Below are 25,617 nucleotides of genomic sequence, written 5' to 3'. Positions count from 1 at the left end.
GTTCACAGGGCAAAGGCAGGAGAGTCCTAACCCAGCCACTCTCCTCACGTCCAGTTTTCCTCCTTATGATGGTCAGCTTTTGCTCCAACAGTGCTGCCTAACAAACACCCCCAGTCTGCTGGCTTGCAACAGCAGTTCCTTCTCACTCATGGGTCTGCAGTTAAACTCCATCTCCAGGTCACTGGCCAGGTTCAGGGGAGCCCTGTGCCTTCTTGTTTCAGGACACAGGGTACAGGAGCCCCTCTATTTCTCTTCTGGGACTGGCCAAGCACACCGGCATAATTTCTGCCCCCTCTTTGCCCAGACTCGGATTCTCGTGACCCACGCACTCCATGTCCTGCCCCAGGCTGACTGGATCGTGGTGCTGGAAGACGGAGCCATTACAGAAATGGGCTCCTTCCAGGAGCTTCTACACAGGAAGGGGGCCCTGGTGGGCCTTCTGGACGCAGTCAGAAGGCCAGAAGATAGAGGAGATGGAGGTACAGCTGGGCTTTGCTGCAGCCCGTCCCCTCTTGAGGAGAAGGCTCGGGCCACACCCTTCCTGGGGGCCCAGGCCTGGAGGTGGACAGCTCTCTGAAGAGACCACCCTCCCCACCGCCCCCACCACCAGGCAGAGCCAGTGACACCTTCAAGGACTGTGCTAAGTGCCTCTGTGTCCATCAGTTCCTTGGATCTGCACGACAGCCCTGTGAGCCCTGTGCCATTTTATTAACGAGCAAACCGGGGCAAAGGCAAACACTTTCTTTGAGGTCACAAGATTGGAACTTGGGGGGATTCGAACCTAAAGTCTGTGCTCCTGACTGCTGCAGAGGCTGAGCAAATGGTTGTTGGGTGGCTAGAGGCCAGAAGGCCCCCGACACACTAGCTAGGCTTCTAAGAACCAGAAACCACCGTGCCTGCTGGGAAAATGGTAAGGGTTAGAGGTGACGTCACCCTGTGGGAGATAAGGCGCTCCCACCCTTAGCTCATTTAATCATCGTGGTGCCTCTACACGGTCAGTGCTGTAATTTTGTCCATTTAACAGCTGAGAAGACTGAGGCCCAGAAGTGAAGGAACTAGCCCAAGTTTACATGGCTTCTGGGTGGCAGTGCTGGGATTTGAACCCAAGCAAGCTGACTCCAGAGCATGTGCTCTTTCATTAGTCGGCTGTAGGCTGCTTCCCCACTCTCCCCACCCCTGCCACCGTGAACAAGCAAGGACTCCCCGCCAGGTGCCCCCAGCCCCAGGCTCTGCCTCTTCTGAAAAACCTCTGTCGAACGCTGGCTCACCCTGGTAAAAGTCCTAAGCGTCAACTCACAGTGTCTCCATCCCGGAGCTTGACCATGGGGCCTGCCCGACCTGGAGGACGGTCAGAGGTGGGGTCCTTCCTGGGGAAGCTGACCCCTGAGGTTGGGTGATCGACCTAGAAAAGAACATTCCAGGCACAGGGAACTGCTCATGCAAGGCTAACGGGGCTGGGGGTCCGGACAGGTCTGTCGTGTGCCGTGTTTGCTACTGTTTTCCAGCCCCACGTCCGTAGCAGGTGTGTGATTATATTTGCTGAGTGAATGGATGCATGAATGAGTGATACGATCCCGGAAGAACCCGGGGGGGATTGAGAGAGGCTGCAGGAGCCAGATCATGGGAGACAGATGCTCAGACAAGGCCATGCAGCCGGAGGGTGTCAATGCCAGCGACCAGACCCCCAGTGGTGGCCCCCATCACGTGACTGGACTCCTTTGACCTTGCAGAAACAGAACTCACGACTGATGCCCAGGGCCCCAGAGGCCCTGCCGGTAGCGGGAGGCCTGTGAGTGGACTGGAGAGGTGAGTCCACTGCGGTGCTGAGTGCGGGGAGGGTGCACTGCTGGGTCAGCGGCCACCGCACAGGCACATCAGGGCGGCCCAAACCCTTCTGGACCCACGGCTGCTGGGGGCCCGCCCTGGGGCTCAGGGGCATGCCAACTCGCCGAAAGCTGTGTGATCGTCATTTGGCCAAAATGATTAAGTCCTCACATGGCCAGTTCATAGAATGACCAACTTGCTCTCAAATAGGATGAATGCCCTAAAGTTCGTCAGGCTGTTATTGCCAGAGGGGGTTAGGGCCGGCTCGAGAGAAGGTTCCTCGCCATATTGTTAGTGATGGGCCCGGGCCTGCCATTCATCGTGCTTTGACAGGCTAAACACACAAAGGGCTTGAGTCTACACGCGTGGGACAACTCGGTGTAGGCCAGAGCACACAGGTGGGGTTCACAGGGAGGCCTGCTGCCCCCTTGTCTCCGGCCCCTTCTAGACAGGCCACAGCTGGACTCACCGTGAGGCTATCTGTAGCCCCGGAACCCAGGCACCTGCCACTCTCCCTTTTTATGGACAGTGACTTTGTAAAACAGAACAGCAGGCCACTGGGCAGTGGACATAGGTGTGAGCTTAAGTGACACTTGTCAGGGGACCACTGGGGGGCCTTGGTCCCTGGGGAAAGTAGGGGCTGAGCACAGCTCCTCCCCACGCCAGCTCGCCCACTTGTCCTCACTGTGCCCAGTAATCCTGAGGTCAGAGAGATGATGCAGGCAGGCAGGCAAGAAAGGCAGGAAGGAAGGAAAAAGAGAGGAAGGAAGGAAGGAAGAAAAAAATGGATATATAGATACATGGCAGATTGATAAATGATGGATGGGTGGATGATTGGTAACTAGACAGACATAGACTAACGCGTTTTTACAGCTGAAGAAACTGAGGCACAGACAGGAACCAGATGGCAATTCACATGTAAGGTTAAGGCAGCCCACTCACCCACAGACAGAAGGAACCTCCGGGAAGTCCTCAACATTTGAACTGCACAAAACCGACACTCTCCCAAGCTGGACTAACAGATCTGACTATAAACAGTAGGGGTAAAATGATTGTAGCAATGCTTAGGCCAAAACGAAAACTCTGAAAACCACATTCCAAACTGGGGCAAATACGTTCACTCAGTGAAACGGCCCCGGGAGAACAGGCTTGCTCGCCCCTGGGGTAAGGGGTGGCATTAAGCCGGGCAGCGTCGGGGGAGGGTGGGAGGGGCTCTGCGGGTTGTGTGGGTGAGCTGATGAAGGAGCGAGTGGAGAGTGCACATCATGGTCACTGGCTACCAGTAGCCCTGGGGGTTGGGTGCTCACACAGCCCACAGACAGAGACCCTGATTCATTCGTCCTCACTTCCTCTCAATGACAGGTCCGTGACGTTGGTCTCTGAGAAGGACAGCGTCACTTCAAAGGCCCAGCCGGGGGCTCCCCTGGATGATCCCTCATGGGCAGGCTGGCCGACAGGAGAGGACGACGTCCAGTATGGCAGGGTAACCCCCAGCTGCTCCCTCTCCTCCGCGTCCACTCCCACAGCTGCCCACCCCCCGGGGCTCACCACCTCCCATCACACATAGTGCTGGGCAGGGAGGCGAGGGGAGACTCACTTTACTGAACACCTACTGTGTGCCGGGTTGGACTCTGGACACTTCACATTTCTTAATGCTTACAACCACCCTAAAATTAGATGGTGATAAGCCCATTTTAGAGATGGAGAAACTGAGATCTTAAAGAGTTTGTGTTCTCATAGCTGGCAAGGGACCAACCTGGGACTAAATCTAGGTCAGTCAGAATCTAAAGTTTGTGCTATTTCTTTTCTTCTATGATGCTTGGTCCACACATCCACTCACCTACCTCCTTGTTTATTCCTCTGTCTGCCTACTTTTCTACATATTACCACCCACCCCAGCCAACCATCTACTCATCTCACCCAACCTCTCACCCACTCACTCATCCAGCCATTCAGCCACCGCCTACTATCCATTCATCCATCCACCTGCCCATCCATTGATGCATCTTCCATCTATCCATCTATCTACCCACTTATCCATCTATCTGTCTATCCACCCACTCAGCCACCACCCTTCCAGACTCCATCCATCCACTCATCTGTACACCTGCTCATCTACAGACTCACTCATCTATTTATCCATCCACCCATCTACCCTTTCATTCACCCACCCACCCAACCGCCCAGCATCCCACCCAGCCATCCACCCAGAAAACATTTACAGAACCCCCACTACACGTGCGCAGTGTCTCTACTTTGGGGGATGTCACACACTAGTCGGCGGAGACAGTTAGCAAATAATTAGGCTAATGAGCAAGGAAATATCAGATAATGATTAAAAAAATAAAGAGGGGAAATGAGATGGGACCAACCAGCTGAGGGTCAGGAGCCTGCTTGGATTAAGATGCTCTCATGGGTGACGCTTGAGCTGAGCCCTAAAGCAAGGGACCAGCAGCTGACAGAGGAGGGGGGGAGCACATTGCAGGCAGAGGGAATAGCAGGTACAAAGGCCCTGAGGTGGGAAGGAGTTTGGGGCACCAGAGAAAAGAAAGGGATCCCACAAGACCAGCAGATGCTGAGCAGGAGATAAGGTCAGAGAGACAGACAAGAGGGTTAGAATTTTTTCCGAGTGCAAGAGAAAGCCGTGAGCAGGTCAGCAACAGCCAGACTGGGTCAGGATGATGTTTCCAGAAGTTCACTCTGGCTGCAGCCAGGTGAAGAACTTCAGATTTGTGGGAGCTGAACCTTAAGTAGGTGTCTTAACCTCTTTGTGCCTTCGTCCCCTTACCTGTCAGGTGGGAGTCAGGATGGGGGTAAAGACGTGTGTGTCCTATAGTATGTGTTCAATAAATCACTCCAAAGCCAGAAAGTGCCACCACTTCAAGGGTCCCGCTGGCCCTCTGAGGGTTCTGCAGAGAAGGGGGGTCTTGAGGCCAGGTGGGGCCTGTGGGAGAGCAGGTGCTCCAGGTGGCAGGGCCCGAAAGAGCACAGGCAAGGTCTGCATCGTGCTTCCATCCGTCCTGTTGAGAGCCTCACCTGGCCTTCCCTCCCTTCCTTGCCTCCCGGGGTCTCTCTCTGCCCCCACCTCCCCTACCTGTGCTACAGGTGAAGGCCAGCATGCACCTGACCTACCTACGGGCCGTAGGCACCCCGCTGTGCCTCTACGCACTCTTCCTCTGCCTCTGCCAGCAAGTGGCCTCCTTCTGCCGCGGCTACTGGCTGAGCCTGTGGGCAGACGACCCCACGGTGGACGGGCGACAGACCCAGGCGGCTCTGCGGAGCTGGATCTTCGGGCTCCTGGGCTGCCTCCAAGGTACCCTCACTGGCCTTCCTCACCCTCCACCCTCCCAGCCCCATCCGAGGTGCTCAGGACTCCCCGGCCTGCCCATCCCTGGCTTACCCTGTCCTTCCTGGACATCTGTGCACACATCTGGGCCCAAGCGCAGACCTGCATCCTTAGATAAGGCTGGGGGGAGTGGGGGACAGGGCGCATCCCTCCTCTCTGGGATCTTCAGTCTGTGCCGGACCCCTCAGCAAATGCAGAACCTTGGACCCCAGATGTTGGGGCAGCTGAGGATTTGGGTGGAGGACAGACCAACAGCCATGGTTTGGATGGACCAGGGATGAAACTTGCCCCACCCCAGAAAGAGAGAGCGAAGGCAGCCCCATCCAAGCACATGGGCATTGGGAGGAAGGGGCTATGTCACTTTCCTAGGGCTGACAGACATGACCACAAACTTGGTAACTTAGAACAACAGCAACTAAATCTCTCGGCGGCCTGAAGCCAGAAGCCCAAAGACAAGCCATCGGCAGGATTGGTCCCTCCTGGAGGCTCTGAGGGAGGAACAGTCCCTTGTCCCTCTCCTAGCTTCTCTTGGGGGTCTCCAATCCTTGGCTCGCACATCCCCCCCTTCCGTGCCCCTGTCTTCACATCACCTTCGTCTCTGTGTCGCTGGATGTCTTCTCTTCTCCTAAGCACTCTAGCCATTAGATTTAGAACCCGCCCTAAATACAGGGTGTTACCATCTCAAGATCTTTCACTGAAAATGGCTGCAAAGACTGTATTTCCAAATAAGGTCACATTCGGAGATTCCTGATGGACATGAGTTTGCAGGGTGGGGCGGCACACTGTCCAACCCGCTGCAGGGAGATTCCGTCAAGGGACACCTGCGACAGGCAAGGGATTCCGCACTCATGCTCTGACACCTGCTCTCTCCCCAGCCGTTGGGCTGTTTGCCTCCATGGCCATGGTGCTCCTGGCAGGAATCCGGGCATCCAGCCTGCTTTTCCGGAGGCTCCTGTGGGATGTGGCTCGGTGTCCCATTGGCTTTTTTGAGCGGACACCCATCGGGAACTTGCTGAATCGCTTCTCTAAGGAGACGGACACAGTGGATGTGGACACCCCAGACAAACTCCGGTCCTTGCTGGTTTATGTCTTTGGACTCCTGGAGGTCGTCCTGGTGGTGACGGTGGCCACCCCGCTGGCTGTTGTCGCCATCCTGCCACTGCTGGTCCTCTATGCTGGGTTTCAGGTAGGGAGAGGTTGGGGAGGCCCCTGGGGCCAGCCTGGGTCCCTGCAGCCAGGCTCCCGTCTCTGGGCAGCATTCAGCCCAAGGGGTTCTGCACACTAGGTGAACCCCTAGAAGAATTCCCAGAGACCAAGAGCCACAGAGTATTTCTAATGCCTGTATTCACCGCTGTCCCCCAAATGCCCGTGTCTAAGTTCTCAGTCCCTAACATTTTGTCCTGCTGTGGCTGCTGCTGCAATCAGCTTCCCGTTCTCCCATTATCTGGAAGCCAGGAAGCCATTACGAGGTCTCAAAGTGTCGTGTCAGGCTTGGCTCGGTTCTTTCAGTTGCCAGAGCTGGAGACCCACTTAAGTTAGCTTAAACAAAAGGACGGAAATTAATGGCTTATGTTCCTTCCTCAAGTGCAATGAGTCAGTTGTCCCCAGGACGCGGCCACTCTCTCCGTACCTTCACTCGGCGGGTCTCAAAGTGCGGTCCCAGGCTAGCGGTGGCAGGACTGCCTGGGAGCTAGTTAGAAATGCATGTTCTCAGGCCCCTCCCAAGACCTACCGACTCTCAGGCACGGTGGACAGGGAGCCCAGAAATCTGGGTGTTAGCCAGCCCTCCAGGTAATTCTGACGCATGCTCATGGTTAAGAGCCGCTGGCTTTAGCTCTGGGTGGCCAGGTTTTGCACACACTCTCTGTCTGGGGGCAGGTCTGACGGGCCTGGCAGCCCTATTCTCACAGCACCCCACCTCAGCAGCCCCAACACAAAGTGACCTTTACTTCAGCTTCGCATGCATAGGTCAGTCCCGGGGAACGTCGGGCCGGCCTGCTTTGGGGCCTGTGTTGGTCCCTGAGCTGATCACAGCGACTGAAGGGTTAGCGTGCTCCGACTGGCTAGGCTGCCTCAGGCTACCTCCTCCATGATCGGGTCCCACGTTCGAACCCCACCCCCACTCCAGGTAATCAGAAATAGAATAGAAAAAAACATGGTAGTCAGACAAAAACCACGGTCACCGCTTTCTTCTCGATGTCTTCTTGACCTGGGGAGGGACGGCTTGAGGGTTTGAATGGGTTTGAATCCAGGCTCTGCCCCTTGCTTGCTGTAGAGACCTGGACCAGCTGCTTATCCCTCTGGGCCTCAGGGATTCTCCCCATAAACTGAGGGACACCGGTGCCCACCTCGCGTTACTAAATGCTATTTATGAAGAGCCTGGCACACAGCCGGGCGTTCCCCAGATGCATGTCCTTCCTGCCTGCACACAGCTCGCTGCCTCGGAGCACATAAGCCCACAGATCCTTTGTGGATCATTGTGTTCCCAGCACCGGGCCGTAACCGCAAGCTGAGTGAGTGGATCCCGCTTGGCCACCCGCCTTCCTTGTCCTTGACGGTCTCGTTCCCACAGTGACTGGCCGTAGAGCTGGGAAAGAGACACACACCCTGGAGAAGTGGTTTCTCGGTCCTGGCTGTACATTAGAATGACCCAGGCTTTTTAAAAATACCAAGGCCAAGGTGACACCACCAGAGATTCTGATTTAATAGTTCCAGGGTGGGGCGCTGGAGGGTTTTGGAGCTTCCTGCATTCTTTTTAAATTTTGTATAATGTTTATTTACTTTTGAAGGAGAGAGAGACAGTGTCTGAGCAGGGGAGAGGCAGAGAGAGAGAGGGAGACACAGAATCTGAAAGAGGCTCCAGGCCCTGAGCTGTTAGCACAGAGCTCAGTGGGGGGCGTGAACTCAAGAACTGCGAGATCATGATGTGAGCCTAAGTCAGATGCCTAACCAACTGAGCCACCAGGCACCCCTCTGGGTCCTTCTTAAAAAGAACCACGTAAGTCTAATTCTATAGGAAAATAGAGCCCAGAGAGGGGAATCAACTAGCCCAAGGTCACACAGCAAGCTGGTAACAGAGCCTGGTCTGAAATCCTGTACTTGGGGCTCCCTGTGCTTCTCAAACTGCCTTCCATGTCCGTGACTTCTCCCCGCCCCACCTGTCCCACTTCAGAGCCTGTACGTGGCCAGCTTATGCCAGCTCAGACGCCTCGAGTCAGCCAGGCACTCATCTGTGTGTTCCCATGTGGCCGAGACGTTCCAGGGCATTGCGGTGGTCAGAGCCTTCCAGGCCCAGCGTCCCTTTGTGGCTCAGAGTGACATGCACGTGGATGAAACCCAGAGAGTCAGTTTCCCACGGCTGGTGGCTGACAGGTAGGAAAAGTTTGGGGGCAGGGAAGACCCTGCCATACATACATGTTCCCAGAGAGAGAGATGCAGGGTCATGCTCTGTGGCCAGAGAGATCAAGTGGCCTGCCCAAGGTCACACAGCAACTCAGGGATAAAGCTGAAGCTACACCGCATGGGTGTACTTGACTCCCACCACCAGCAGACAGAGTCTGGCCTGGGGGTCCGCGCCAGTGGGTGGACAGGAAGAACAGACGTCAGCACAAGGGAAGAAGCCTCTGTCACCAGGTCACCGGACCAGCCTCTGTCGCCTTGGCGATAGAGCAGCCACATAAGCACCCTCTGCCTCTTTTTGTTACTAAGCAAGAACATGCAGGCTTTGAGCACAGACACACATGGGCTCAAATCCCAGCTCCGCAACTTACCAGCCAGGTGACCTTGGGCAAGTTCCATACCTCTCTGAGCCTCATGTGTCAAAGCGGATGTCACTCTCGCAGTGGGTCTGAGGATTAAATACACACGCACAGGTAACACTTGTAATGTGCATACGGTATGCTCAGCACAGGCCTGAGATCTCCACACAGATTCGTTCCTTCAGTCCTATTAATAACTCGTGAGGCAGAGACTGTGTTATAGATGGCAAATCTTAGGCACAGAGAGATGTAGGAACTTGCTCAGGGTGCACGGCGAGTATGTGGTGGAGTCAGGATCTGAATCCAGACAGTCTGGTGTGGAGAGGGCCAAGCACACAGTAGGTGCTCAGTAAATGTGAGTTCCTTTCTCCTTTATGGCCCAGGTCCCTGGCCAGCTGAGGCTATTGGGCCTTGTGGCTGTGGGCAGCGTCCCCCTTGCATATGCATTCTGGGTGACCTGCCCTGCCTCTTCCCGGGGTCCGAGCCCAAGGAGGAGAGAGCTTAAGCACCTTGAGAAAGCACCCACTATGTGCAAGGCCCAGTGATTCCCGTGATCCTTATGATAGATCTCATTTAATCCTCTCAACTGTCAGGAGCCAGATGTTGCTCATTCCATGGATGGGTAAACTGAGGTTGAAAGCACAAAGGGACTCTCCCAAGGTCAGCATCTAGCAGGCTACTTATGCATTCATTTGCTGGTTGGTTTGTTGAAAACCACCATGACCTGTTGGGAGAGGTTCATGCTTCCTGGTGTCCATCGGGGTGATGTGGCTTCAAAGACTTCTACATGTGTGGACTTAGGCAAGTACCTAACTCTTCTGAGCCTCAGTGTCCTCATCTGTCAAATGGGGACAATACCCCACTTTGCAGGGTTGTTAGGAAGACTAGATGTTCATGGAGTAAAGCCCAGAACTCCCTGAAGGCAGATTCTTAAACTGGATCACTGTGTCCCCAGCACCTCCAGCAGGCATGGCACACAGGAGATGGTCAGTATGTTTGTTGAATGAATCAATGAATGGTAGAGTAGGAATGCAGTATAAGGAGGTGCCTATTTATTCACCCACTCAATTTATTCATTGAGCACCTACTATGTGCTGGGCCCTGTGCCAGGTACTGGGGACAGAGTCATGAACAAGACAAAGCCACCACCCTTGTAGAGCTCACAGTCTCCTGAGGGAGGCCAGTGGTCAAGGGCTGATTAAATTCATCTCATTATAAAGGGTGGTAACTGTTATGAAGGAAGTCATCAGTGACGTGTTAGAGAAAAAGGGAGGAGCAGTCCAGGAAGGCTTTTGGGAGAGGTGGTGTTTGACCTGATCTATGCATGAAGATAACATGTCAGCCACGTGAAGATGGAGGTCAAGTCCAGGCAGGGGGACCCCAAGGGATGTGGCCAGGCATAGCCCAGGGACAAAAAATCGGCACCACGGCAAAACTTCACTTGAGCACCTGCTGTGTGCCAGGCTCTGAGCTGGGCTCAGATAAGATAAAAAAGCATCAACTTGCCCCACCCACTGAGCTTGGGTGGGGCCTGGGGTGTGGAGGAGACCATTGCTGGGACCCCTGAGGGATGCAAGTTGGTACGATGAGCAGTCCTTGTGCCCAGAGAAACAAGTCCTGCAGATGAGCCCCGCCCCACCCCACCCCTGCTCTTACCTGCCCCCCCTCGCAGGTGGCTGGCTACCAACCTGGAGCTCGTGGGGAACATGCTGGTGCTGGCGGCCGCCATGTGTGCTGTGCTGAGCAAGGCCCACCTTAGCGCCGGCCTCGTGGGCTTCTCTGTTTCCGCCGCCCTCCAGGTAGCCCTGCACCCAAGACAGACCCCTGCTGGTAGGCCCTTCAAGGATCCAAGTCCCAACTACCAACCAGTGAGGAACTTCAAGGACCCAAGTTCAAACAATAGAAGCTTAGCTGGGGTGACCTTCCTGGACCTTGGGAAGAGTCTTTCCTTGTAGAACCTCAGTGTGCTCATCTGAAAAATGGGGCAGTAATCTCTTCAGACATTGTAAAGCCTAGTTATGATAAGGTATATAGAATCCATTTCCAGTGTATTGCAAAATTTGGTTAACTATTCATATGTAATGTCAGGTCATGATATCTATAAAGGAAAAAATATATATGTAAGTAGGATTCTTTATGAATTGATGTAACAGCTTCATAAGTATTAAGTCATTTAATTCTGCCCACAACCCCATCAGGGATACTATTATTATCTTCATTTTACATTGAGGCAAAATGATGGGAAATCAGGGGAGAGAAACTCTCAGAATGGAAGGCAGTGGGCCTGGGTCCTGCTGGGTGTCCTTGGGAGGGCCTTACACCCTCTCTGGTCCTATCTTCCCCCCTGTACCAAGATGGGTTGGACAAGCTCCTTTCTACTCTGCATCCTCCAGTCCTACTGAAGGAAGGTCCTGCTGGCGGCAGTCCAATCCCACCCCCTTGTCTGCCCCAGGTCCTGCCCCAGGGGGGCTGATACAAGCCCGAAGTGTCTCCCCCACCAGGTGACCCAGACACTGCAGTGGGCCGTGCGCAGCTGGACAGACCTGGAGAGCAGCATCGTGTCGGTAGAGCGGATGAAGGACTATGGCCGGACACCCAAGGAGGTGACGGGTGGAAGTTGGGGACGGGGGCGTGGACCCAGGTCTACATCTGCGGCCGGCTCCAGAGCCGCTGCCACTGTGGCCTGGAGCTCCGGCCAGGGCAGCAGTCACGGTCAAGAGTGTGGGGTCTGGAGCCGGAGAAAGCCTGGCTGCTTTGCTTCTTCACTTGGGCAAAGCAGGTCATTCTTCTGAGAAGGGACCGTAAGTAAGAGCAGTGCAACAGCAGTAGAGCAGCATGACAGCCACATTACGGAGACACCACAGCAAGACTGCGGTGACAGGAGAGTGGCAGGGCAAGGTGGCCGTGCCGTGTACCGCCAGGGTCAAACAGACCCGTGAGAAAGGACGCAGCGTCAGGCGCGCTGCACACGTCCACTGCTCTGATGGCCCCATTCACCTCGAGGGGATGGAGGAAGGACCTGTTCAAGGTCACGGGAAGAGCAAACGGCAGCTAATGACCCCCAACTGCACAACCTTGCCCTCCTCCCATAGCCGAAGAGGAGGATACTATTCTACCGCTTCTAGAGGAAGAGAGAATGTTATTTGACAATTAATAGTGACTAATAATAATAAGATAGAGTAGCCAATACCATCATTATTTTTATAATCTCAGATATCATTTATTTCTAGCTCTGCTATGTTCCAATGCCCCCCGCCCACCACTCTGTAAAGTAGCAGTAAATACGCCCATTTTACAGAACAGGAAACTGAAGCTCGAAGAGGTGGGCCATTCTGTGAGACCCCCTTAGAGGGAGGCTCCTCTGACCCCGTGCCCCGTCCTGTCCCAGGCCCCCTGGAAGCTACCCTCCTGCGCAGACCGGTCCCCCTGGCCTCAAGGCGGGCAGATCGAGTTCCGGGACTTTGGGCTGAGCTATGGACCTGAGCTCCCGCTGGCCGTTCAGGGTGTGTCCTTCAAGATCCACGCTGGAGAGAAGGTGAGCAGCTCCCCCACATCTTCCTCCTCGTGGAGGCCTGGCCCAGGGTGGGCATCGCCCAGGGTCTGGGCCCTGATCACCAACTGCTTCCTCCATACCTGACTTCCCTGAACTTGCATCTTCCCCAAGCCCGCCACCCACCCACCTTGGCATCCTGGCTAAGGTGGCGATTCCCTGCCCGCCTTCTTTCTCGTTGCCTCTGACACGAGCCCTGGGGCAGAGTGCCCAATGTTCCACATACGTTATCCGTCTCCACGGGCTCAGTTCCTGGCTTTGCCATGGCTGACCCGGGGCAAGTCATTTCATGTCTTGATCTCAGTTTTTCTGTCTGTAAAATGGAAATAACCCTGTCAATCTCACAGAGCTCTGGTGAAGTTTCCCTGAGTTAATACACGTGAACTGCTTGGAACAGCACCTGCATATACGTTCACCAATGCTTTTGTTGCCATGTGCATTTTCACTCCGACAACAACCCTATGAAGAAATGCTAGTACTGTCCCATTTGACACATGCTTAGTCCCAAGGACTCCCCCCTCCACTTGCATCTCCTTCCTGCTTCCCCTTAGACTGCTCCAGGCCCCCAGTGGAGCCCCCAGCCTCCCATTTAACCACCTCCAGTCTGTTTTCCGTGATCTTTATTCAGGCATGACATTCCCTTGCTTGAGACCATCCACCTGTCCTGTGGGGGGGGGTTTACTGGAATCTTCCCCCTCCCCAAACGCCTACTCATCCTTCAAGAGTCCACTCAAATATCACCTCCACCATGAAGCCTTCTCAGATTACCCCATTAACCCCTATCCCAGGCATCGTCAAGTACAGACTTTGACTATAGAGGCGGCTTTTTCATCACACTGTATTCAAATTAAGTGTGCTCTGTTGCTCTATTTCCAAGACCAGACCCTGAGCCCTGTGGAGCGAGGACTCCTTAATTTCTGTATTCCCGGGGCCTCGAAGAATTGCCTGTCATACAGTGGGTGACACGATTCACTTACCTTTTATTTAATGGTTATTTTTGAGAGACACAGCATGGAGGAAAGGCAGAAAGAAGGGAACAGAGGGTCTGAAGCAGGCTCTGTGCTGACAGCAGCAAGCCCAGCTCGGGGCTCGAACTTACGAACTGTGAGATCATGACCTGAGCCAAAGTCGGGCGCTTAACCGACTGAGCCACCCAGATGCCCTGTGTTTCATTCACTTCTTCAACAAATAGTCGTGTTGAACCCCCACAAGTGTTGGACATTGAGAACGCAGCAGTAAACGCTGAGGATGGATGGGGGGAGGGAACGATGACGGGCAGATGGAGGGAAGGACGGAAAAACGGGAGGGTGGGGGCATGTCAGGAAGTGTGGGGGATGAGTCACCGTGAGGAGATAGAGAAGTGTGTACAGAAAGAAGGTTGGATGGAATGCGGTGGACAATGGAAAGGTAGACAGATGGACGGATGCTCAAAGGACAATGGATAGATGGATGGATCTTGGATGCAGGGGAAACACCGCAAGGAGACCCGCAGGGACCCTCCAGGCTGTGACCTGCCTGCTCCTGGGCAGACCTGGTCAACACGAGCCTCGCCCTCCCTTGCCCTGGCAGGTGGGCATCGTTGGCAGGACGGGGGCAGGGAAGTCCTCCCTGGCCGGGGGCCTCCTGCGGCTCCAGGAAGCGGCTGAGGGCGGGATTTGGATCGATGGGGTCCCCATCACCCACGTGGGGCTGCACACACTGCGGTCCCGGATCACCATCATCCCCCAGGTGAGCCTGGGGCACAGGGTGGGCAGTGGCGGGAGGCACAGCGGGGCGCCGCTCTGACCCACTGCCCCCTCCGCCCAGGACCCCAGCCTGTTCCCCGGCTCTCTCCGGATGAACCTCGACATGCTGCAGGAGCACACGGACCAAGCCATCTGGGAAGCCCTGGAGACCGTGCAGCTCAGAGCCCTGGTGGCCAGCCTGCCCGGCCAGCTGCAACAGGAGTGTGCCGACCCGGGTTACAGCCTGAGGTAGGTGGGCCCCGCCACATCCGGGGCCTGGGAGGCTGCGGGCAGAGGCGAGCGTGGCCTGGAAATCCGCCTCCCCCACGGGGCTATCGGCTTCATTCATTTAATACTCACAGTCAGAATCCGTCTCTCATCAGCAACTCCAAATGCCAACTTGGTCTAGGATTATCCAGTTTCTTTGTCCTAATTCCAGTTCCTAAATGTATGTGGGTGACACAACCCAACCTTTATGGACACAAGGCTCCTTCCAGTCTGTTTATCCCACTCAGCATTTATTGTGGTACAAAAGTATCGTGTTTGGTGTTGGGCACTAATTCCACTCTCACTGTGGGTCCTGAGAAGCATATGGTATATGTTTCTTTTTAAAGAAATTTTAGGGGTGCCCGGGGGGCTCGGTTGAGCGTCAGACTCTTGGTTTCAGCTCAGGTCATGATCCCAGGGCCACGGGATTGAGTTGAGTGTGGATCCTGCTTAATATTCTCTCTCTACCCCTCTCCCACTTGTGCTCTTGCTCTCTTAAAAAAAATTATCTTAATTGTGGTTAAATATGCCTAACATAAAATTTAGCATCTTTGGGCCAAGCATTCAACTTCGGCTCGGGTCATGATCTCACGGTTTGTGAGTTCAAGCCCCGTGTCAGGCTTCCTGCTGTCAGCTCAGAGCCTGGGTAGGATCTCTCTCTCTCCCCCTTTCTCTCTCTGCCACTCCCCCTGCTCACACACTTTCTCTCTCAAAAAGACAATAAACATTTAAAGAATTCTATTTTCCCCTGCCCGCAGCCTCTAGCAATGACCATTCTGCTTCCTGTTTCTATGACTCTGACTTCTCTGGGGACCTCACTTAAGTGGACTAGGACAGTATTCGCCTTTTGTGACGGGCTTCTTTCACTCAGCATAATGTCTTCAAGGCTCATCAACACTGCAGCCTGTGCCAGAATTTCCTCCCTTTTGAAGGCTGAATAATAATCCATCATGTAGATAGAGCACATTTTTCTTGCCCATGCATTCTCCGATGGACGCTTGGGACACTGTGGCCAATGCGAATAACGCTGCCAGGTGTGCAGGCACGTGCCTTTTTAAAAACAAAGATGCTCTGGATTCTATATTTTTTTTTATTTTTTTAATGGTTTTTATTTTATTTTTGAGAGACAGAGACAGCGCGAGCAGGGGAGGGTCAGAGAGAGAGGGAGACACAGAATCCGAAACAGCCTCCAGGCTCTGAGCTAGTTGTCAGCACAGAGCCTGATGGAGGGCTCGAACCCACGAACTGTGAGACCATGACCTGAGCCGAAGTTGGATGCTCAACCGGCTGAGCCACGCGGGCGCCCCGACGCTCTGGATTCTAAAACCCATCTGCCCCCAAAGGTGTTAGGGTAAGGGGCTGTGTGTGGCAGCAGCCTCCGCACACGAGAGGAGTGTGGCTTGGTGGCTAAGAGTTTAGACCCACTTCAAATCCTCCCACCGAGTTGGCAGCTCTCGGACGTGGGCAAGTTCATCTGGGCCTTACTTTCCTCATCTGTAAAATCAGAATTACAGCGAGTATCTCCTTCCCGCTTGATGTAGGGAAGAATAATTTTTCACTGTAAACCTCAGAGAGGTCCTCTCACAAACCCCGTTTTGTAGAATCAGCTTAGGAGGCTTGAAGCTTGCCCCGGGGTCACCCAGCTCCCCTGTGGCACAGTCAGAGTGGGTCGGGTTCTCTGGAGACGTGGCTGGAAGGCTCCACTGTGAGAAGGAAAACCGCCCCAGACAGCCCTGGGGCTCCAGGGTCAGGGCGACACAGTCTGTGTGACCTTGAGCTTCAACTTCCCCATCTGTAATCAGAGAAAGAGAAGCCCCCGTGTGCTGGGGGCTTACTCTGTGACAAGCACACTGCTGGGCACTTTTATAGGCTTATGTGGTCCCCACACCCTAAGTCACAAGACTCATTGATACAGTAACTACTGTTGTTGTCACTGTGAGAAATGAATCAAGATACTCACAAGCACGTAAGGATGTCTTGCTCAAGAGTAGAAAGAAATAGCCATTCCACTGGGGGAAACTGAAGCACACGGGTTTGAATGTCTCGCCTAGAGTCACCCTTCTCAGAAAACGGCAGGATTCCTACCAGCTCTGTGGCCTGGGGACCCTCACGAAGGAGGTGCCTCCCGGCCCCACTAACTTCTGCAGCTGTCAGGGAGCCCTCTGTGGGCAGGGCCTGCAAGGCCTGGGACGCAGGTGAAGAAGCGTTCGGCCTGACCGTCCCGCTCCTTCCCAGCGTGGGCCAGAAGCAGCTCCTGTGTCTGGCGCGTGCCCTTCTCCGGAAAACCCGGATCCTCATCCTGGACGAGGCCACAGCCGCTGTGGACCCGGGGACGGAGGTCCAGATGCAGGCCGCCCTCAGGAGCTGGTTTGCCCAGTGCACAGTGCTGGTCATTGCCCACCGCCTGCACTCTGTGATGGACTGCTCCAGGTAAGCCCTGCCCCCACCTGAGCAGGCCCTCTCCCCACCCCATCCCTACAGCGGTGGATGAGGGCTTTGGGGGTTAGAGCCGGGAGGACGCTGGAATGGATTATCATGTGCCCACTGTACAGGTGGCAAAACTGATGCCCAGAGGGGAGTGGATGAGCCCAAGGACACACGCCCAGCAGATACTTCCAAACCGGGTGTCGGGGCCAGGAAACAGCCTGGGAGGCCAGACCTGACCAGAGCAGACCTGCTGGGCGCTCAGGGGTGCAGCACGTGGGCTAACCGGGCTGCTGAGGGCTCCTCATTTCCCTCTCTCCTGCAGGGTGCTCGTCATGGACAATGGCCAGGTGGCAGAGAGTGGCAGCCCGGCCCAGCTGCTGGCCCAGAAGGGCCTGTTTTACAGGCTGGCACAGGAGTCAGGCCTAGTCTGAGCCTTCCACCCCTGCCTCACCAACCCCGAGAGCCTGTTTCGCCCTGGAGGAGCAAGTGACCTGGGGGGGGATGTCTGTCAGTGCACCTCCGCGTCAGATATGCACCCCTCCTATGTCTGGGAGGAAAACAGCAGAGAAAGTAGCTGCTCGTCACAGACCTAGGAGGACACTGTGACACCCAGGTTGGCCTGATGAGGACCCGGCCAGCCCCGCCCACCCTGGAGCTCAAGTTGACAGCGGCTCCCCATGCTGGCTGCCCACTGGCCCCACCTGAGGACCTCTAAGCCCGCACGTGCCCCGGGTTGGCCCCAGACCCGACCTCAGCATCCCCGGGACTGAAGGGCTGGGACAGCGCATGTGTGCCTTTTACAAACTACCCCCCTAATTTCAAGATGGCTGTACAGTGATGAGCAATTACAAGAATCCAGAAAGTTCCTGTGTAGCGTTATTCTATTTCCCCCAATAGTAACATCTTGAAAAACGATACTATAATAACATAAGCAGGATATAGGTAGTACAATCTGCCGATCTTTTCAGATTTCCTGCTTTTACTAGGATTTGTGTGTGTGTGTGTGTGTGTGTGTGTGCGCACGCACGCACGCACACACATTTCTCTGGGGGCTCCTGCACCCACCAGACCAGTTGGAATGCTGAAGCTGAACCTTCCCATTACTACAAGGACCCCTGTTGCTAGAGGAGAGAGAGGGAACGAATGGGATAGGGGCAGAGAAAAAGAATCACGCTGTCAGCACAGAGCCCAACTCAGGGCTCGAGCTCACAAACCATGAGATCATGGCCTCAGTGGAGATCAAGAGTTGGATGCTTAACCCACTGAGCCACCCAGGTGCTCCCCTTGAGGCAAGGGGTTTGTTCACCTGTGTTCACGGTGTCCCCAACACCTGGCTGGTACGTAGCACTCGAGAGTGTTCAGTAAGCAGCAGGGATATGACTGGATGGAGGGAGGGAGGGATGGAGGAGGGACAGACAGATGGACAAAGGAATGAATCCCACATCACCACGCAGGATGGTGTCCTGAGGGCCGGGTATGGTGCTGGGCTCTACCTGGATCTCTCTCCATCCTCACACCCACCTGGCCAGGTGGACATGATGATCCCAACTGTACCCAGGAAGGAACTGCAGCTCCTGAAAGACAAGTTCTAGAGTCCCCGATGACCTCACACTTGGCTCGGGGCCCAGCACAGAGGGCCTGGTCCTGGGTCAGAGAACCCATCACTTGGGCGCGTCTCCATGCCCGGGGTGGGCCATTCATCCATTCGTCAAGGAATACACAGACGGCCCCTGACGTGACAGGACACACACAGCAGAGCGAGAGGGGAGAGCCGAGTGGGCCTGCATCCATCCCGCACCCTGGGGGCCAGCAGCGCGGCCCCTGGCTGGAGGGGCCCGTGGGGGGGCCCGAGGGGAGCTGCGGGCAGAGCCCGTGAGAAGCCACGTTGTGCGGGTGTCTGGCTGCCGGGATGGGGACCACAGGAGGGTCGTGATGTGTTTTTTTTTAGCAGGCTCAGTGCAGGGAGGGGCGGCCAGGGCAGACGCAGGGAAACTGCTGAGGTGGTGGCTGTCACAGGAACCCGAGGGAAGAGGAGTCGCCTGACTGGGGCTGTTTTTCTGGAAAGAGCTGCAGGACCCACGCGGGGGTGTGAGAATGAACGGTGACAACAGCTCGACACTGGGGGGCATCACGCCCACTGCCCCGCTCCCCTCTGGCCCTGGGGTCCCCTCCCTCCCGAGCGAGGCTACGCACTGAGCCCAGGCCGTGGCGCAGGGCAGGTGTCCTGTCTCCCTCCACGTTAGGAAAGCACTTACCCCCTGCCCAACCCTGGCGCTTCTGGCTCCACCGTCTTCAGGGTTAACGCTGCTCTCGGCCTCCTCTCCGTAAAGCCGAGTGAGCTGTGACCCAGGCCCGGGACCCTCCGAGTCCCAGTGGTCCCACAACGCACACCAGTAGGCACACACGAGGCTGCGTGCTCACACAAGGCTGCGTGCTCACACCAGGTTGCAGCCTGGAGATATGTTTAGGACGGGGCTTGGCGTTCAGGGTCAGGCTCGGCAGAGACAACACACCCCCCCATCGCAAAGTGACCCCCCACCTGGCATGTCCAAACACTCCTTGTAACCTTGTAACACCTGACCTGACAGGATCGAGGTACTCAGCACTCACACGGCAGTCCCTAACGCAACCAAGTGCAAGCACTCGAGGGACAGCAGTGCAGGAGGGGAGACCGGCAGAGCCTCAAGCTCCCTTCTGCACGTTTACTTGGCGCGTGGTTTTAGGGTGAGCAGAAATGGCCTGCTCCCCAAACACAGGTTAACGCTTCCCTATCCAGACTCGTCCAACTCAAACAGAGAAACCTAACACGCCAGCCTCACTCTGCCACCATCCAAACCTCAGAAACCACGTGAACGACCCCAGGGGGAGCCACTTCTCTTCCTTACGCACCCCTGCGCTTCCCAGCTTCCTTTGGGGTGTGGTTGGGGCCACATGGCTGACTCTGGCCAGTGGAGCTGATTTGTGTGGCTTCTGGTTTGGGACACAAGAATGGGCGTGCATCCCCCCCCCTCCCCCCCCGCTGTGGTCTCTGGAAGCCAGCCCTCGGGAGGTGACGTCAAAGGCCCAGAAAAGCCTGGATCTTTGCTGCATGGAAGGCAGGGACCCTCAAGAGATGCCTGATGCTCATCAAAAAACAAGTGAGTGAGACACACGTCCTTGTGGTCATTTCCTAAGAGTTTAGGGCCAATCTGCTACTGCAGCACAGCCTGGCCTGATACGAAGGGATTTTCTAGGGTCATTCTGGCCACACGGGACTTTCACCCTCCTTGTGTCCTGGAACCTGACCCGGACTGTGCATATCACAGACACATCGCTGCTCATCTCCACAACCCCAGGCAGGTACGATCAGCCCCATCTTATAGATGAGACTGCTGAGGCCCAGAGACCAAGCAACCCACACAAGGTCACACAGCCAGCAAACTGCTGTCACAAAGGGCGGGATTCAAGTCCGGGCTCTGTCCACGACGACATGCTGACTCCCCACTAACCCCCACCTGATTCTTAACCTCAAAGGCCCCATTTCTAAACAAGAGCTCCCACTGGAGATGACAGCTTTGCCAAAGAGAAAGAAGAGAAGCAGATGGGAGGGTACCCCGTCCTGACTCCAGGAGGAAACGCTGAAACCTTTGCTGATCCCCAAAGAACACAGAACAACTGTTCGGTAAGAAACAAAATATTTTTTTTTTACTGCAAATTATTTGCAAATGTTCATGTTTCCAGTGTAAGTCATTAGAAAAAGTTTCCCAAGAAAAACTTGGTTTATCTAATGTGAAAGAATGGTATAACTTACAAAAAAAAAAAATAAATACGTATTTCCACCTAAAAGAAGGATGCTTCTCGGGTTTGAAGTCAGCAATGTAATTCTTAGTAAGTATGAACCGTGGAGCAGGAGTGACCTTCCCCTGCTTTTCTGGGGTCTCACTGTGCTCGCTGTGAGCTCCAGACAGGACAGGCCTGAGGGACTCAGCTTCTCCGCTTTCTTTCAGAACCACACGGACCAGCTGTCAGGTGCCGGCCAACGTGTCCACTCCCCGGGAAGGCTGCTCCTCAACTAACCCTTCTGCCCAAGAAATTAAAGTCTTGAGACAATTTTTCTCCCTGGAGCAGCACTTGGGGGGAAAAAGAAGAAGAAGAAGAAAAAAAGAAAAAGCAGTCACTGATATTCGTGAATGGGTCCCTCTCCCATCCTGGAAGGGACTCCGTAAAGCAATGTCAAGTTCTCCACACTGCCACCTTCAAGCTAACCAGATGCCAAGGGCGAGAAAAGAAATCTAAACACGCCGAGGGGGATCAACGGGGCTCTTTTAAGTACCAACAGGTCGTACTTGGGGGGGTACCTGGTGCTCTTGACCTTGACCGCTTCATAACCATTGGCAGATCTTCTGTCTCAGGGACTACAGAAGTAGAGCCATTCTGGCAATGGGTAGAAAGAGGGAGGAAGGAGAGCCAGGAGAAGACTGAAGAGGACAAGGAGCGAGTGGCCAGGCTGGGGAGGGAGCACTGAGGTGACCTCCGGGTCCAGACTGCCCGGGAGTCCTGTGGAGTCCCGCCCGTGAGGAGCCCGGGGGCTGGAGGCTGCCCCCGGTGTGCGACGCCTGTCCTGGAAGACCACGTGGGTGGTGACAGGAGTGACCGTGGCCCTCAAGGGCCTGCCCAAGGGAGAGAAGGACCTTCCCAGGCCCCTCACCTCCCACCTGCAGCCCCAAGGAGACAAAGCATTCTGGGAGGAGCCAGACAAGGAGGGACGTCAGAGGCGCCACGGGCAGCTGTAGGGGGCTTCTCGAAGACGGACTCCACAGACGTCGGCTGGAGAGATCTGAGGCAGCTGGCTGCATTTGGTCACTAGCATACTTTACGAAACCAATTTCTCAGGCTGTCTGGCCACCAAAACCTCCAACAAAGCACCAAGAGCCCGAGGGCGTGCCCCCGGGGAGCGTGAGGACTGTGTGCATCGTGTTGGGCAACGGCGGCGAGGCTGGGAGCGTCTGGGGGCTGCGTCTCTGGGGGTCTCCTGTGTCTTCACGACCAGGTCCCGGCTGGGGGCCACACGGTGGCTGCTTTGTGTTGGTTTTCTGTTTTTTGGTTTTTCTTTTTTCTTTTTTTTTTTTTGGTTTCGGTAGACAGGAGGCTTGTGCCTCCTTCCCGGATGCCACCGTGTTGGCCCGACAATTGGGACCAGATGCAGCAGCTCCGGGGCTCACACCAGACCTGCGTCTTTGGCCATGCTGTAGAAAAGGCCTCTCTGCTGCAGGAGGTCCGAGGGCCGGCCACACTCCAGGATCTCTCCTTTGTCCAAGACGATTACCCTGCAAGAGGAGGGGACACGGACATGAGCGATGGGGAAGCGGCTGGTACCCTGGGCCCCTAGCGCCGTGCGTCAGGGCTGGCGCAGCAGCCTTCCACCGGGCGGCCCGTCCTCAGTCCCTCCTCTCGTCAACGTCCACGTCCCTTGACGCTCACGCTCACTACTGGCTCTCACTGGTTAGATTTCCTTCCCGAGGCAATTTCCTTTTGTTTGTTGCTGCGTTTACTGTCTACATCCACACCCAGCCCCCAATTACCCTTGGGCCCCTCCGGCAGCTCCTTCTCTGACACCCCTGCTGAGCCCCCAGTGCCCGGAGCAGGACCAGGAATGCGGCAAGCACTTCACACATGTGTGCTGACTGAATAAATAATAGAGTGATGCCAGTAATAGCCAGTGCAAGGAGAGGGCTGTCGCTAGACATGGGATGGCGCTGTCAGAACGGGCCGATCCCAAGGTCGAGGGGCCTTCTGTGCCGGCAGCGTCACCTTGTGTAGTCCATGATGGTGTTGAGCCGGTGGGCAATGGTCAGCACAGTGCAGTCGTCAAACTGCGTCCGGATGGTAGACTGAATGAGGTCATCGGTTTCCAGGTCCACAGCCGCTGTGGCCTCATCCAAGACAAGGATCTTCGTCTTCCTCAGCAAAGCCCGGGCCAGGCACACCAGCTGGCGCTGCCCAACACTTGACCAGGGGAAAAAGACCAGGAGACACAGGGTCACCACCAGCCCTGACCTTGAGCCCAGGCCTCAGCTAGGAGAGAAGAGATACCCGGTGCTGCGGAGACCTGGGCACTGCCACTCCCTACCCACTCCTGCACGCACGGAAGACATCAGTGACGTCGAGACATTCTTGCTGTTGACCTAGAGGCAGGCTGGAGATCGTTTTCAAGACAGGCTCAGAGGGGACCCAAAATACCCGACGAGTGCAGCATGGCCTGTGTGACCTAACGAAACAGCCCCACGGCTGTGCCTTCTGTAGGCCCCTCCCGCTGACTCTGGACTCAACCAGGTGTCTTGCTTCGGTCAAGGGGACACCGGCAAGCATAAGGCCAGCAGAGGGGACGCGCGGCAACGCACACCAGAGTGGGCTCCCTCTTGCACCTCTGCTATCACCATGGCAACGTCCCTGGGCTATCTGCTGGAGGGTGAAGGCCATGGGGAGCAGACCCTAACTGCCCGAGGGCCCCCCGGCCACAGGAGTGAGCCACCAACAGCAGAGCCCCTGGCTGATCACCCCAAGGTCGGAGCAGGCACTGCCTGCCACACACCTGAGGCTTGGTGGCTGGCTGTCACAGCAACACACAAGTGAGCCAGGCACTGACTAGTAACCCTGGAGCAGGTCTCTGGGTCACCCCTGTGCCGGACGTTAATACTTTAGCTGCTGGGTCACGGGTGGATCCTGGGACAAGGGCCAAGGCAGCTGGCACAATGAATGAGGACTCAGAGGGCTCAGAAAAGGGCTACCTACCGCTGATAGAGAACCCTTTCAATAGTTTCACAAGTGACAGTCACCCTCAACTGAATAAATCTGGTGGAAGAAAGGAACCACATTGGCCATCCCATTTATACCTCATGGTAAAATGAGTCTGGACTAAAACCCATTTCACAGATGTTGAAACCGAGGCTCTGAGAGGTTAAGAGAAATTGGCCTGTCTGTGGCAGAGCCGGGACTCAAATCCAGGTCTGACACAGATGCATGAGGACCGAGGCGGAGTCGAGGAGACCCGGCTGGGGCCTCGCAGGGCTGCCTACCTCAGGTTCTCGCCGCCTTCCGCACACTCGTGGTTCAGCTTGTCGGGCAGGGCTGACACAAAGTCCTTGAGGTGAGCCAGCTCCAGGGACGTCCAGACTTCCTCATCGGAGTACTGGCTGAACGGGTCCAGGTTCATGCGCAGGGAACCCGAGAACAAAACAGGGTCCTGTTCAGGGAGAGGACGGCGGATGGCACGTGAGGCTCACGGCATGCCGGATGGGGGCGGGGCAAAGGGGGGGGATGTGAAAACTTCTGGCCGGAGCTGTTCAAGATGGGGTCCTAGGGCTCCCTGGAATCGCCCTTCCTGGGGATGTTAATAACGGAGGGGAAGCCAGTCTGGAAAACCTTGGGTTACGTGAAATAAAAGAGATTTCTTGTTGGAAGACTTTCCAGAGGCTTTGATATGCAAATGTATGGGGAACCTTCCAGAAGGGAGACAGCCTGGGAAACCCCTGATCATAAAGTGCCATGGATTCCTCCCTGTTCCCTGCCTCCAAAGGAGACCCTTAGAAGAAATTTTAGGGAAAAAATACAAGTCAATGCATTAGGGAATCACGACCTACAGAAATCAACCTAGAAAATTCTAATTCCTCTCCTGGCTCTTGAAAGGCTTGTCCTGACGGGCCAGCAGGAGTGAAGAAAGGACACCTGGCTAATTCCCACTGTTATTTATATGCTATGAGGAGATTCAGTGGCAAACAGCGTCATTTCCATGAAAATGATAAAGGAGGAACACAATTAGGTTTGTCCCGAAAACAGACACACATAGCTTTGAGGGTGGCCCCCCCACGCCCACGGTGACCCAGACCCCACCTGCGGGATGATGGTGATCTTGAAGCGCAGATCATGCAGGCCGATCTTCGCGATGTTGATGTCATCGATAAGGATCTCTCCCTCAGCAGACTCGTTGATCCGAAACAAGCCCAGGGTCAGGGATGATTTCCCAGCTCCCGTCCGCCCCACGATGCCGACCTGTGGGGCAGGAAGGGCCCAGGGCACGGCAGGAATGCTGGTATCTGGGGGTTACCTCCTGCCTTCTCCCATGGGGCCTTAATTCAGGGATCCGCCCTGCCACAGTTCAGTCATCTGGTCAACCCAATGTCCACCACGGCCCTCCCCATGAGCAGCTTCCCAGGGACACCCCTTCAGGGGCTGTTTTGGCCAAGGATGAAGAAGGCCTTCCTTCTCCTTGGGGCGCTTGGTTGGTGATTAAGCATCTGACTTCGGCTCAGGTCATGATCTTGGAGATGAGGAGTTGGGGCCGTGCATCGAGCTCTCCGCTGTCAATGCAGTACCTGCTTTGGACGTCTGTCCCCCCACCCCTCTACCCTCCCCAGCTGCTCCTCTCTCTCTCTCAAAATAAATCAATAAACTTAAAAAAAAAAAGGGACTTCCTTCTGTTTTCCAGCTCTTTTTGTAAGTTAAAACTGTAACCGCGTCTTTCAATAAGTTAGTGCAGATCTCCAGAGACAGGGCTCAGACAGAAGGGGTAACCCTCAATACTACTGATAGTCAGGTATTTCCCCCCTACTGTTTTTTAGTCCTTTGATGGTGAGTTTCCCATCCCGAGCTGCAGAAACATCTCAGAGATTCGAGCAGCCCCCTGCCACCTCCCCTCCAGCCAGCTGCCCGAGCACATGGAGGCTGTGGGTAGGGTGGGTCTCC

The 25,617-nt window shown here is 55.3% G+C and overlaps 2 protein-coding genes across 2 annotated transcripts in view; one reads left to right on the top strand and one right to left on the bottom strand.

The window, feature by feature from the left end:
* The window catches only part of ABCC6 (ATP binding cassette subfamily C member 6), a 47,952-nt gene extending 30,191 nt beyond the window's left edge, over positions 1 to 17,761 (top strand). The window contains exons 18-30 of the mRNA XM_029949065.1: positions 133 to 479; positions 1,731 to 1,806; positions 3,187 to 3,307; positions 4,930 to 5,137; positions 6,046 to 6,356; positions 8,343 to 8,542; positions 10,601 to 10,727; positions 11,430 to 11,531; positions 12,317 to 12,463; positions 14,048 to 14,206; positions 14,285 to 14,451; positions 16,705 to 16,899; positions 17,219 to 17,761. Coding sequence (XP_029804925.1) covers positions 133 to 479; positions 1,731 to 1,806; positions 3,187 to 3,307; positions 4,930 to 5,137; positions 6,046 to 6,356; positions 8,343 to 8,542; positions 10,601 to 10,727; positions 11,430 to 11,531; positions 12,317 to 12,463; positions 14,048 to 14,206; positions 14,285 to 14,451; positions 16,705 to 16,899; positions 17,219 to 17,327 — 2,269 coding nt within the window. The 3' untranslated portion in view covers positions 17,328 to 17,761. The remainder of the gene's footprint in view (positions 1 to 132; positions 480 to 1,730; positions 1,807 to 3,186; positions 3,308 to 4,929; positions 5,138 to 6,045; positions 6,357 to 8,342; positions 8,543 to 10,600; positions 10,728 to 11,429; positions 11,532 to 12,316; positions 12,464 to 14,047; positions 14,207 to 14,284; positions 14,452 to 16,704; positions 16,900 to 17,218) is intronic.
* A 2,792-nt stretch (positions 17,762 to 20,553) lies between these two features.
* ABCC1 (ATP binding cassette subfamily C member 1) overlaps positions 20,554 to 25,617 on the bottom strand; it is a 117,779-nt gene continuing 112,715 nt past the window's right edge. The window contains exons 28-31 of the mRNA XM_029949064.1: positions 24,766 to 24,924; positions 23,952 to 24,118; positions 22,687 to 22,881; positions 20,554 to 22,202 (exon numbers count right to left, since the gene is read on the bottom strand). Coding sequence (XP_029804924.1) covers positions 22,094 to 22,202; positions 22,687 to 22,881; positions 23,952 to 24,118; positions 24,766 to 24,924 — 630 coding nt within the window. The 3' untranslated portion in view covers positions 20,554 to 22,093. The remainder of the gene's footprint in view (positions 22,203 to 22,686; positions 22,882 to 23,951; positions 24,119 to 24,765; positions 24,925 to 25,617) is intronic.

Source organism: Suricata suricatta, chromosome 8, assembly GCF_006229205.1.
Source record: "Suricata suricatta isolate VVHF042 chromosome 8, meerkat_22Aug2017_6uvM2_HiC, whole genome shotgun sequence".
In the NCBI taxonomy this organism is placed as follows: domain Eukaryota; kingdom Metazoa; phylum Chordata; class Mammalia; order Carnivora; family Herpestidae; genus Suricata; species Suricata suricatta.
This window is presented reverse-complemented; position numbering and strand designations above follow the sequence as displayed.